The following is a 13,543-nucleotide window of genomic DNA, read 5'->3' on the forward strand; positions in this document are numbered from 1 at the left end:
ACAGTATTACTAGGAAATGAAGTTTTCCTTGCTAAGTGCTAACACTTCGAAGACCATTTTTACCAAACGTTTCGGAGGCATAAATATATAATTGCTATTTTTTTCTTTTTAAAAAACCTTTAAAAATTCCATGTGAGGAGAGTGACATCAGAAAGATGGTAGAATAGGAGGTCCCTTGCTCACATCCCTCCAACCCCAAACAAAAAACTAGCAGTCACCCATGGACAAAAGTGCCTTCGTGGGAGCTTCAGGCTATCCTGGCAGGAGTTGTGAAACTCTGGTGAAGCCCAAGACCAGGGAGAGCTGCTTGGAGAAGGGAGGCCCATGCTCTGGTGGCAGGTTCACTGAAAGTGGTCCTGGATACAGACCAAGAGTAGCCCCATTTCCCAGTGGACTCAGCTACAGCCATGCTTGGCCACACTTCTACAACCAGCCCACCATGCCCAGAGGTGGGGGAGGACCCATGCCTGTCCGTGCCCCATTAAGAGGCCGCCTGACCTTGGACGTGACTGAAGACCCTGCAGCAGTCCTATGACCCAGTTCCAGCCCTGCTCTACTGCATTCCAGGAGTTAGTCCTGCCTACACACATTTGTGCCCCTGGAAGCAGGCCCGCTGACGTCAGTCCTGGCTGTGGACCCTGGAGCTGTCCTGTGACTAGTTGCAACCCTGCTCTGCCACGGTTCAGTTCCTGCTCCCTCAGCAACCAGGAGGAGCCCTGTGTGTACTCCCAGTCACAGGCCTGCTGGCTTCAATCTGACCATGGTCCCTGAGGCGGCCTAGTGACCTGGCTTGAATCCCACATCATGTGATTCCCAGAGAACAAGAGAGAAAGAGAAAAAGGCAGAAAGTTTACCTAGAGAAATAATGGCCAAAAACATCCTAAATCTTGGAAAGGATATAGAAATACAGACTCATGAAGCTCAAAAGTGCCCAAACAGGGCTTCCCTGGTGGCGCAGTGGTTGGGAGTCTGCCTGCCGATGCAGGGGACACGGGTTCGTGCCCCGGTCCGGGAAGATCCCACATGCCGCGGAGCGGCTGGGCCCGTGAGCCATGGCCGCTGAGCCTGCGCGTCTGGAGCCTGTGCTCCGCAACGGGAGAGGCCTCAGCGGTGAGAGTCCCGCGTATGGGAAAAAAAAAAAAGTGCCCAAACAGGATCAACTCAAAGAAGTCTACCCAGGTACACATTATAATTAAATCATTAAGAGTCAAAGAAAAGAAAGAATTTTGAAAGCAGCAAGAGCAAAGTAACTTGCCACATACAAAAGAACCTCCATGAGGCTATCAGCAGATTTCTCAGCAGGATTTTTCAAGGGATTTTTTCCTGAGACGAACGGTGACAAAAATAATTTGGTTGCAGTTACAGGCACATTTGGAGGAAGGGAAGAGAAAATTAAGGAAGTTCATTATAAACGGGCTCTATTTTCTGTTCAAAGGATATAAGAACATTGGCAGAGTGAAGAAAGTTCAAGGAAGAGACGAGGATTTGAGGATTGTTGTAGAAAAGTAGCGCCAGGGAATGGTCCTAAACCTGCATCTGGGACTGTTGGGAGTCCAGCTAACGTGATAAGTTGACATTTTTAGTGGTCCCAACGAGTAGGACCAGTAGCAGTTTGGAAAATGCAAATGGCTACGGCTACTGTAAGTCAATTTCAGAGACTGATAAAGCCATTATAGGGAACATGAGCTAGATACTTGTATCTATTCTACAGGGGCGGTCTGATAAATAAATGTGTTAATACTTACAAACTACTTAGCAGAGTTCCTGGAACATAATTAGGACCCAAATTTATGTTAAAATGAAAAAAAGAGGACAGAATTCAAAGTGCTTGATTAAGAATGGAATTGAGGTGTTAGATCATTAAATCTGAGACCATTAGGGGAAAAGTATAAAAAGCTTGTTTTATGGAAAAAAACAGGAAACATTGCAAATCTAGAGTTGTATTTTTTCTTATTACTTACATTGGAAAACAGGTTTAGGAGGAGGAGAAGACATAAATGTAGAAGACATAATGATTAGATTATAGTTTTCAAAAAGTAGAAGACATAATGATTATATTATATTTTTTAACCCTAAATTTTCAGAGGGGATGATAAAGTTCAGAATATAACTATGGGAGTTGGTTAATGAGGAAAAATATTTATGAAAGTTACTAGAATTTAAGAGGCCAATGTTTCACAGTTTGATTCACCTGGAGGTTGAGATTGCCCAGGATTTAGAATCCAGTGGAAAACCATGAGAAAAAGAACCCAGATGTGTGGCTTTAAAAGAGAAGAAAAGTTTGAATAAAGGCTGTAAGAACAGAATTTTGAAAGAGGCATGGAGTAGTCTGAAAGGCAATGACCCTACTCTCTAATGTTGATAACGTGAAGAATTTATAAGAGAGCAAATAGCTACTTAAGTGGAAGCATCTTAAACATAAGAAATTCAGATTTCAGTTAAGGGGATGATTTCTAAGAAAAGGAGTTACTGACAAGATTTTTTTTTTCTTTATGCAATAGAATCAGAGTTCTAGATTGTAGTGTAGAAACAGAAGGGAAATGGCCCAGGGAAAGGGAAAAGCTAATATGGATGGAAAAGACAGTCTGGAAGATGACAGGTGAACAGAGGAATCTTTACCTCGTGCAGTTGTTGTGAACCTTTGGAAATAAAGAAAGTAGACAATAAAGCTATACTGATGGAACTAAATTTTCTCTGGGTTTCTTAAAGAATTTTAGTCTAAGCTATTCTGTTGCCTAGAGGATATGAAAATTTCATGATGAAGTTTCATGGGGAGAAAAACTTTACCTCCGGCAGTACATACTGTTCTTTCTACAATGTATGAGTAGGACTGGATGTGAAAAGAAATGCAATGCCTCAGAAATTCCCCATTCTTCTATATTCAGATATTTAAAACAATCCTTGAACATCCCATTTTCTGAAGGGATGGCTTACCTCCAAATCTACATTCTGGGGTAAAGGAGATGTCATCAAGGGCAATAAAGATGTTCTCTTTTCCGCTCAGATCAGCTTCAAATGCCACCTTAAATGGACTGTTACTGGAGAGAGGTACATGTCCATACATCCAACCGGTTCTTTTATTGCCAATCACTGACCACACCAGGATGCTTAGTCCAGATTCCTCAACAGTATACACCTAAAAATGGGGAAGAAAAAGAAACAAACAGAGAAAAATCAACTCTTCATTGTTTGGATGTTAGAGGCATATGGGCATCCAGGTTGTTGTTGAAAGAATGGAATCTAGCAATGCGACAGCTCAATAATAATACTTTTAATCATCCTTGATGTATAATCTGTTCTATAACATAGTGGGCAAGATCCAGCTTATACTCAGGCAAGGTGTGGTTATAAAGTGAGACTATGGATGTTATATTTCCTTTGGTGAGTTAGACCTTTGTTTAGTTTTGACATATCGATTTCCGTGTACCAAATTAGACATGGCCCCAAACTGTAACTATCTCAAGTATCTAAAAAGCTGGCGGAGGTGTACAACTAGAATTTTTCACCACTTAAAAAAACTTCATCCATCTCGACTAAGGTGTGTTACTGTAGAAAATCCTCATAGTAAATGAATATGAGAGTAAACAAGTCATTTCAGGAACCAATCTGTGGAAAATATTTAACATTTTGACAGACAGAAAATCTATCTGAATTAACTAACGTCAATATTCAGGACTTTTTAAAGTATAAGGACTAACAGATTCAAAAGGAAGAGAAATAGAAATAGAGCTTGTTTTGAAACCAACCACCATGACAAGTTCTGATTTTTTTTAAACAATAAAAACAATTCAGAACAAAATAAAAACAGACATTTCCTAGCGCTCTTCAAAAAAATCTATTTAAACAACAAAAAATAAAGTTGAAAAGATACTTTCCTACATTTTTTTGCACCAAAATTTTATGATTACCATTTCCTTAGTTGCTATACATATGTATAATATATACATATATATTATACATATATAATGTACTTTTAAGGTACTTCAGCAATCACTTATACAATCCTTTCTTTTACACGGGAAAAATAAGACTCAGAGTAAAGAATACTCATGGATAGTAATTTTCTCTATTGCAATATTCTTTTTCTTCAATGACATTTCCCTTTACTGAAAAACCTTACTTCCTCACTTTTTTCTTAGTGTCAAAATTTATCTACAGATAATTTATCCTATAAAAATCTATCCAAAATTTATACTATTAGAAGGAGAGGACAATATCACTCATCCTGTTACACATGATATTATATTGACATTCTAGGAGTCTTACCAAAAACCACTAAATAATTCAGACCAGAAATTAAGCATACTGCCAATGTGCACTACTACAAAAAGTCTAAGGTCAAGTCAGAAATCCAACTCTTAATGGACATTAAACATAATACCAAAAATAAATCAAGATGACAGACTAAAAAAAAAAAGAAAAGAAAAGAAAAACTTGCCTGAAACTTGGAAACCTGAAAAGTGAGACTTTATCACCAACATTTTGGAAAAGCAGACAGTTCTTAAGTAAAAATTACCTTTCATATTTGATTTCTTGAAAAATAAAATAAGCTAAGATTCAATATGAAAGGAATTCGGGTCAGTTGACTGTTTTCTGTCTCACACATAAGCAAACACTCACTCCAAAGAGTCTTCAGCTCCAAGATTTAGTGAATACTTAGTTTTCAAATTCATACAAATTTTCCCCATTTTTTAAAAGTTAAAAAGAAATATGTATGAAGCTTCTGACTGACCTTGATAACAGGACACCTCTACAAAATCAAACTAAGTTGAGCCCTCCTTTTGCATTAATCCTGGATTACATCACAGAGATTTAAAAAGAAATAGCTTTATTTTTATTTATTTTATAACTCTTTTTCTGGGAAAATCATCTCAGAAAACCAAATTTCATGAAAATATAACACAACCTTTTCTGGTTTTATCCAAAACTCTAGCATACGTGTGTTTTATTTATTAATGTATCATTTTTATTGTTTTAACACTTCATTTTATTCTCTGCTTTCAGTCTTTTAAATCTTCAATCGATCCTACATGCTCTTGACAGATTCCCTTTCCTTCCATTCTCCTTTTACTCTACTTCTCAAAACCCCACCATGACATCTCCTGCCCATCCCTCTTGTACCCTCTCATCATGAGAATTAACTCTCCAATATATGTCAACCTATTTTTATCCCATTATTTCATCCTACTACAGTCCAAATTAATTCTGGTTGAGTTTACTAACTCACTACTTAATTTCAACAAAACTTTTTGACAAGTTCATTAGTTGTTTCAATAGTAATATATATTTATGGAACCACCAGTGTATTAAATTGAACAATTGCATGTCATGTAAAGTGATTTTTGTAGCCACAGTGGCCAATGGAAAAACTAGAAGAATCATTTATGGACTCCTTTTAATGCTGGATTTTATTTATGGCCAATGGGCCACCCACTAAAGACTAAAATTATGGTATGTATTTTTTGCCTTTCAACAGAAATAATACTCACTGTCTCCTGAGACTTTTTGTGTGTGTATGTATATGATAATGCTCAGCAAAGTATTTATTTTAAAAAACTTTTAAACAACTATCACTTTTTTTTTTTGCGGTACGCGGGCCTCTCACTGTTGTGGCCTCTCCCATTGTGGAGCACAGGCTCCGGACGCGCAGGCTCAGCGGCCATGGCTCACGGGCCCAGCCGCTCCGCGGCATGCGGGATCCTCCCGGACCGCGGCACGAACCTGTGTCCCCTGCATCGGCAGGCGAACTCTCAACCACTGCGCCACCAGGGAAGCCCTAAACAACTATCACTTTGAAAAATTAAAGTGGCTAATGTCTTCAAAGCTAATTAATTCTAAATTCGTTTGTTTCTAATTTTGTATTTTAATACACACATTTTACTGAAAAGCAATTCATGTGGCAATAATAACATTATTTGAAATAGCTTTATAAAAATCAACTGCTAGATAAATAATCTGGTTACTTCTACTTTGATATTCTACATTTTGGTTGAACACTCACCATTAATATAATAATTGTTAACATTATATACTGTAAAACAACCATTGTTACCATGATTTTTATTATAAAAGCAAAATGTATTCAAATAATATATAAAGATATAATGAAGTTTATGTATTGATATTATAATCAAGTTTATATTATATTCAAAGGTGATATTATAATCCAAGCTTATAATGTAGGGTAGGAAAAACTTAAAGAGAACTTGCTAAATGAAAAACATAGATAGAATAAAATAATATTATACCATTTAAATTCAAATATTATAACATTAACCAGTTAAATTTATGTCAAGGATTTGAGAAAGCAACTCCTCAGCATTTGTTTAGAATGAACATTCCTCTGGAGGAGAACACTCAGCAACAGGTAATAGAAAATATGGGTGATGATGATTAAATTCCAGAAGAGTATGGCTCTTAGAGACCAGCTTCCTCAACAATATCCGTGTATCTAGGTTGTCCAGATAAAGAATTAAAAGAACTCGACCAGTAGCTTTTCCTAAAGTTCCTCTCCTGCAACTAGTCAGTCTCCAGGTTCCTGAAACACTGAAGGCAGGTCCCAGTGCCAATTTGGAGACTCTGAATGGACACTTTTGGATAATGGAAACATTTATCCATTTCATCACATACTTAGCTCATTAAAGTTAGGGTGTAAAATGCATCAGTGAGAGGAAACCTTGGCTTTACTTGGCCCTCAGTTAACTCTCAGCTGTTCTGCTAGGTGTCTGCTCTTTAATCACTACTGATAGGGCAAAGCAATGAACTGAACTGTGCTTAATCCTTAGCAGTGCACAATTTCTCATGGTTTCATTTGAAAACACTCAAATTTTATATGAGAGGAAAGAAAATAATCAAAAGTAATGAAAAGGGAAATTTCCCTCAAAAGGGAGTTTATAGGCTTTATATTCATTTAATAAAGGATAGAAATAACAATAATATTGCCCATATTAATAAAATTTAGAACATTCACATATGTTATGTTATATGAACACTACCACATGTGTAGATGTAGGGTAAGACTATTAACTTCCCTTAACAGATCTGGGTTAGAAATCTGGGGTAGAGAGAGGTTAAACAATTCATTACACGTGTACAGCACAGACCTCTAGTCTCCAGGACAGCAATGTAAGGAGCTTGAAATTGTTACTCTAGTCCTCACGACAAGAGAAAAGCTGAATAAACTGAAAATCAACAACTCTTCTTAAATTCTTCAGTGAATTGAGGTCACAGAGCAATCATAACTGCTGCCTCCAAAATTGGAGAGAGAGACAGGCAGATGCTGAGAATCACAACTTACTAAAACAGAAACCAAGGGACAGAAACCCCTGTGGGGACCAGTAATGAGGTCGAAAAGCCTAAACTGTAGTTGATGAATTGCTGGAGACTCACTGTGGACAAGTTTGAAAGTTAAAAAATCTTGGGTGGCAGGGGTCAGTGGGGAGGATCTCCAAACTTTTGTGAGTTAGACCTCCAGGAGTCCTAACAGGTCCTCACAGGGAAAAATCACAGAAAAATTTCCCTCAATTTTTTGGCAGGAGGAGGGGAAAATATACTCAGAAATATACCTAGAGCATTCTGTTCTTCTCAGCAAGGCCTACCCGCAAGACAAATTATTTAAAAAGAGTTTAACTGACTAGGTTCATCAGAGCCTAACCGAATTGGGGAAAAGAAAATACCCAACTCCAGTGCCTGGTAGTTTTCCATGCAGGGGGAAATTACCAATTCAGCTCCCTCTAGTCTTCCTGTATTACCTAAGGAGTGAAAAAAGTAAAAATCTGAGGGGAAATTATAAAGAATAAAACCCAGGGGTAGTAAAGGACTCACTAAAAGACTGAGACCTAATTGTAGCCCTACAGAGAGCTTTCTCTCACCCCACAACTTACCAACATATATGTAGGGCTTCTATGTAAAAATACGGGAATTCAACTTAAAGAACAGTACATTGTAGACCTTATTTAGGAAGAAATCTCTCTGGAAACCCAAAGATAGCAGAGGAGACAAAAACAAGGACAAAAGGGAAAATTAGAGCCCTGATCCTACAGCTAGAGCAAACAGCAAACACAGCTTAACCTCTAGCCAGATGAACATAAAACCTCATACTAAAGGCCTAATTTTTACCCAGTATATCATGTTAGGCTGTCAAGGCACAGACTAAGCATCAGAACCAGATTTAGGTATGGTGGAGATGTTGAAATTATCAGACAGGAAATTTAATACAAGTATGATTAATAAGCTAAGGGCTCTAATGGAAAAAGTGGACAACATGGAAGAACAGATGGACATGTAAGCAGAGAACTGGAAACTCTAAGAAAGAATCAAAAGGAAATGCTAGAAATTAAAAAAAAAAAACACTCTAACAGAAATGAAGCATGCTTCTGATGGGCTCATCAACAGACTGGACACAGCAGAGGAAAGAATCAGTGAGCTTGAAAGTACATCAATAGACAATTCCAAATCTGAAATGCAAAAAACAAACAAACAAAAGAATGGAACAGACTATCCAAGAATTGTGGAATGGTTATAAAAGGTATAACATGCATAATGTGAATACCAGTAGGAGAAGAAAGAAAGAACAGAAAAAATATTTAAAGTGATAATAAATATTTTCCCAAACTTAATGACAGACAACAAACCATGGATCCTGGAAGATCTGAGAACATCAACATGATAAATACCAGCACTAAAATTTATCTACACTGAGGCACATGATATTCAAACTTCAGAGAATCAAAGGTTAGAGAGAATCTATCTAATGAAAGAAGCCAGGGGGAGAAAACAACTTATAGAGCAGCAAGGATAAGAATGACATCAGACTTCTCTTCAGAAAACATGCCAACAAGAAGACAGTGAAACAAAATATTTATAGTGACGAAAGAAAAACTCCAACCTGGAATTCCATATCCAGCAAAATTATCCTTCAAAATAAAGGAGAAAGAAAGATTTTCTCAGACAAATAAAAATTGAGGAAATTTTTTGCTAGTAGATCTGTCTTGCAAGTAAAGTTAAAAGAAGTTCCTTAGAGAAAAGGAAAATGATGTGGTCAGAAAATCAGATTACATAAAAAAAAGAAGAGTGTTAGAGAAGGAATAAATAAAGGTAAATAAAATATTTTACTTTTCTTATTATTAATTGATGTAACAGATAATAGTTTAGTCAAAATAATAATAACAAGAATGTATTCAGTGATTTTAGCTTTTGGGCAAGTGAAATGTATGGCAGCACATTATAAGAGAAGGGAGGGAGGAATTGAGAATATTGTGTACTTGCACTACTCATGAAGTGGTATAGTGTTATTTGAAAGTGGACTTGGATTATTAGTAAATGCATGTTGCAAACTCATGGGCAAATAATAAAAAGGCTTTAAAAAGAAGACATGCTAAGAGAAGAGAAAAAAGGACTCATAAAAAATGCTCATTTAAAACAAAGGAAGCAAAAAAGAGTATAAGACACATGCACACAAAAAGAACAAAGTTAACAAATGTAAAACAGTAACAGATATGCTAGGTATTGACTCAACTATCAATAATCACTTTAAATGTCTGTTTTCTAAATATACCAATTAAAAGACAGAGATTGTCAGATTGTCAGATTGTCAGATTGTCAGAGATTGTCAGAAAAAACAAGCCTCAACTATGTATTGTCTATAAGAAACTTAAGTTAAATATAAAGACACGGGTAGATTAGAATTAAGGGGATGGAGAAAAATATACCATGCTAATACTAATGAACAGAAAGCTGGAAAAGCCATATTAATTTTGGGCAAAACAGACTTCGGAGAAAGAAAACTATTATGGATGAAGAGGGCATTACACAATGAGAAAGCGGTCAATTCTCTAAGAAGACAACAATCCCGAATGTGTATGCACCCAACAACAGAACGTCAAATACTTGAGACAGTACAACTCGAAAAGTGGTACAACTGCAAGGAGAAGTAGATGAATCCACTCTTCCAGTTGAAGACTTCAACATCCCTCTATAAGTAACTGACAGAGCGGGAGGCATTAAATCAGTAAGGGCATAGTTGAACTGAATAATATCAATCAACTAGATCTAATTCATTGGTAGACTACGTCATCCAGAAACAGCAGAATACACATTCTTCTCAGACTCATAGAGAACACTCACCAAGATTGAAGACATCTGGGTCATAAAACACACTATAGCAAATTTAAAAGAATAGAATCATACAATGTATCCTTTCAGATCACAGTGGAGTTTAACTAGAAATAAGTAACAGGAAAACAGCTGAAGAAAAAGGCCAAATACTTTTGAGATTATACAACACGCTTCTCAATAAAACATGGGTTAAAGAAGGAGTCACAAGAAAAACTAAAAGTATTTCAAACCAAATGAAAATGGAAATATAATCAAAGTTTGTGGGATAGTGAAGCCATGTTTACAGGGAAATTTCACAGAATTAAATTCATAAAGTAGAAATTAAGAAAGATCTAAAATCAATAATTTAAACTGGTCCTTGGAAGGGAACAATAAAACTGATAAACTTCTAGCTAGGTTACCTAAGGAAAAAAAGAGAGAAGATACAAATATAAATATCCGAAATGAAAGAGTAGCCATCATCATTGATCCCCTGAAAGAATAATAAAGGGTTATTAATTATTAACAACTCCATGCCCACAAATTTGATAATCTAGATGAAATTGATCAATTCCTTGAAAAGCACATCTATGAAAACTCACACAAGAAAAGCAGATAATGTGAATAGGCCTTTATCTATTAATGAAATTGAATCAATCATTAATAAACATTCCAAAAGAGAAAGCAATAAATCCAGATGGGTTTGATGGTGAATTCTACCAAAATTTTAAGGAAGAAATGGTATCAACTCTCTACAGTTGTATCCAGAAAATAGAAGCAGAGGAAACATTTCCAAATTCATTCTATGAGACCAGCTTTACCCTAATACCAAAATCAGACAGAGACTACTAGAAAGGAAAACTATAGGCCAATATCTTCCATGAACATAAATGCAAAAATCCTCTACAAAATATTAGCAAAATGAATCCAAAAATGTATAAATGAATTATACACAACCATGAGGTAGAATTTATTTCAGGTATGTTAAGTTGGTAAACATTAGAAAATTGATTAATGTAATCTACCGTATCAGCAAGCTAAAGAAGAAAAATCATATAATTTTATCAATAGATGCAGAGAAATCATATGACAAATTTTAACATCCATTCATGATAACAACTCTTAAGAAGCTAGGAATAGAGGGGAACTTCCTCAACTTGTAAAGAATATCCTACAAAAAACCTATAGCTAATCTCATTCTTATTTTTACGTCACCAGTTTTTATTTTTATTTTTTAATGAAGAACATAGATGTTTTATGTTCTGAGTCCTGTTTTTCATTGTCATCACACATTCATTTACCATTTCATTCATTCAGTTAATAAATATTTATTGAGTTTTGGCTAAGTACCAGGCATTGTTTCACGTACAGCAGAAAAATCTTAGCTCAGTCTTACAGTCTTACCATAGTAGTTAATTTGTGCTATCCAACTTAGATACTTATAAACTTCTTTTTCAATATATTTAAAGTTAAATATATTTTTTTTCAAGATGTGTCTGAAATTGGAGTTCTTTAAATCACTTTTGCCTGTATATGGTGAGAAACTGGAGACTTTCCTGTTCAGGTCAGGAACAAAGAAGGATGTCTGCTTTCACTGCTTCTATTAAACATTGTACTGGAAAACTGACATAATGCAATAAGAGAAGAAAAGGAAATAAGAGGTATACTGATTATAAAGAAATAAAAATGCTTCTGTTTGCAAGTGACATGACTGTCTATGTAGAAAATTTCAAAGATGCAACAACAATGAAAAAACTCCTGAAACTAATAAGCAATTATAGCAAGGTTGTAGGATACAAGGTTAATGTACAAAAGTCAGTTATTTTCTTATATTCCAGCAATGAACAGTTGGATTTGAAATTAAAAACATAATACCATTTATATTAGCACTGAAAAAAGAAATATAAATGTAAAAATGTAACAATAAAGTACATGGTCTATATGAAGAACACTACAAAACTGATGAAAAAACTATCTAAGTAAATGGATGATATTCCATGAGGAAGACTCAACATTGTCCAGATGTAAGTTCTTCCCTACTTGATGTATAGATTGAATTGAATCCCAGCCAAAATCTCAGCAAGTTATTTCAGGGCTATTGACAAATTCTTTCTAAAGTTTATAAGGAAAGTTAAAATACTTAGAATAGCCAACACAATATTGAAGGAGAAGAACAAAGTCAGAGGAGTGACACTACCTGACTGCAAGACTTTCTACAGAGGTACATTAATTAAGACAGTGTGGTACTGGTGAAAGAATAGACAAATTGATCAAAGGAACTGACTATAGAGCCCAAAACAGACCCACAAAAATATGGTCAACTGATCTCTGGCAAAGGAACAAAGGCAATTCAATGAGGAAGGTTAGTGTTTTCAACGAATGGTATTAGAACAACTAGATCCACGTGCAAAAAAGTGAATCTAGATTCAGAGCGTCCATGTTTCACCAAAATTAACTTGAAATGGTTCACAGACCTAGATGTCAACTGCAAACTATAAAACATCTAGAAGATAACATAAAAGAAACTATAGGTGATCTTGAGTTTTGCAATGACTTTTTAGATGGAAAACCAAAATCATGAACCATGAATGAAAAAATTGGTAATTGGACCTCAATGAAATTAAAAGCTTCTGCTCTGTGAAAGACACTGTTATAGGTATGAAAAGATGACCCAGAGATTGGAGAAAATATCTTAAAACACATATCTGATAAAGGACTATTACAAAATATACAAAGTACTTTTAAAGCTCAAAAATAAGAAAACAAACAACCCAATTTAAAAATACACAAAATGTCCAACAGATACCTCACTAAAGAAGCAATACAGGTGGCAAATAGGCATAGGATAAAATGTTCAACGTCATACGTCCTCAGAGAAATACAAATTAAAACAATTATAACACATATTAGAATGGCTAAAATCCAAATCACTGAAAATACCAAATTTTCTCAAGGAGCAACTGGAACTCTTTTTCATTGATGGTGGAAATGCAAACTGGTACAGCCACTCTAGAACACAGTCTGGCAGTTTCTCACAAAACTACACACATCCTTACCACATGATTCAGCAATTGCACTCCTTGATATTTACCCAAAGGATTTGAAAACTTATATCCACATAAAACCCTCCATATTAATGTGTATCGCACCTTTATTTATAATTGTCAAAACTTGGAAGCAACCAACAGGGTTTTCAACAGATGAATAGTTAAACTTTGGTACATCCATACACTAGAATCTTATTCAGTGATAAAAACAGAAGTGTGCTATCAAGCCACAAAAAAGACATGGATAAACGCATATCTCTAAGTGAAAGAAACCAATCTAAAAGGGCTACAGACTGTATGATTTTAACTATATGAATTTCTGGAAAAGATAAAACTGTGGACACAGTAAAAAATGATCAGTGGTTACCAGAAGTGTGGCAGAGGTAGGGAAGGATGAATAG

At 35.6% G+C, this 13,543-nt stretch overlaps 1 protein-coding gene across 1 annotated transcript in view; it reads right to left on the reverse strand.

Annotated features, from left to right (window-relative positions):
- Positions 1 to 13,543, reverse strand: part of MALRD1 (MAM and LDL receptor class A domain containing 1) — a 584,500-nt gene that overhangs the window by 118,983 nt on the left and 451,974 nt on the right. The window contains exon 34 of the mRNA XM_060293508.1: positions 2,935 to 3,136. Coding sequence (XP_060149491.1) covers positions 2,935 to 3,136 — 202 coding nt within the window. The remainder of the gene's footprint in view (positions 1 to 2,934; positions 3,137 to 13,543) is intronic.

This window comes from Globicephala melas, chromosome 2, assembly GCF_963455315.2.
Source record: "Globicephala melas chromosome 2, mGloMel1.2, whole genome shotgun sequence".
NCBI lineage: Eukaryota > Metazoa > Chordata > Mammalia > Artiodactyla > Delphinidae > Globicephala > Globicephala melas.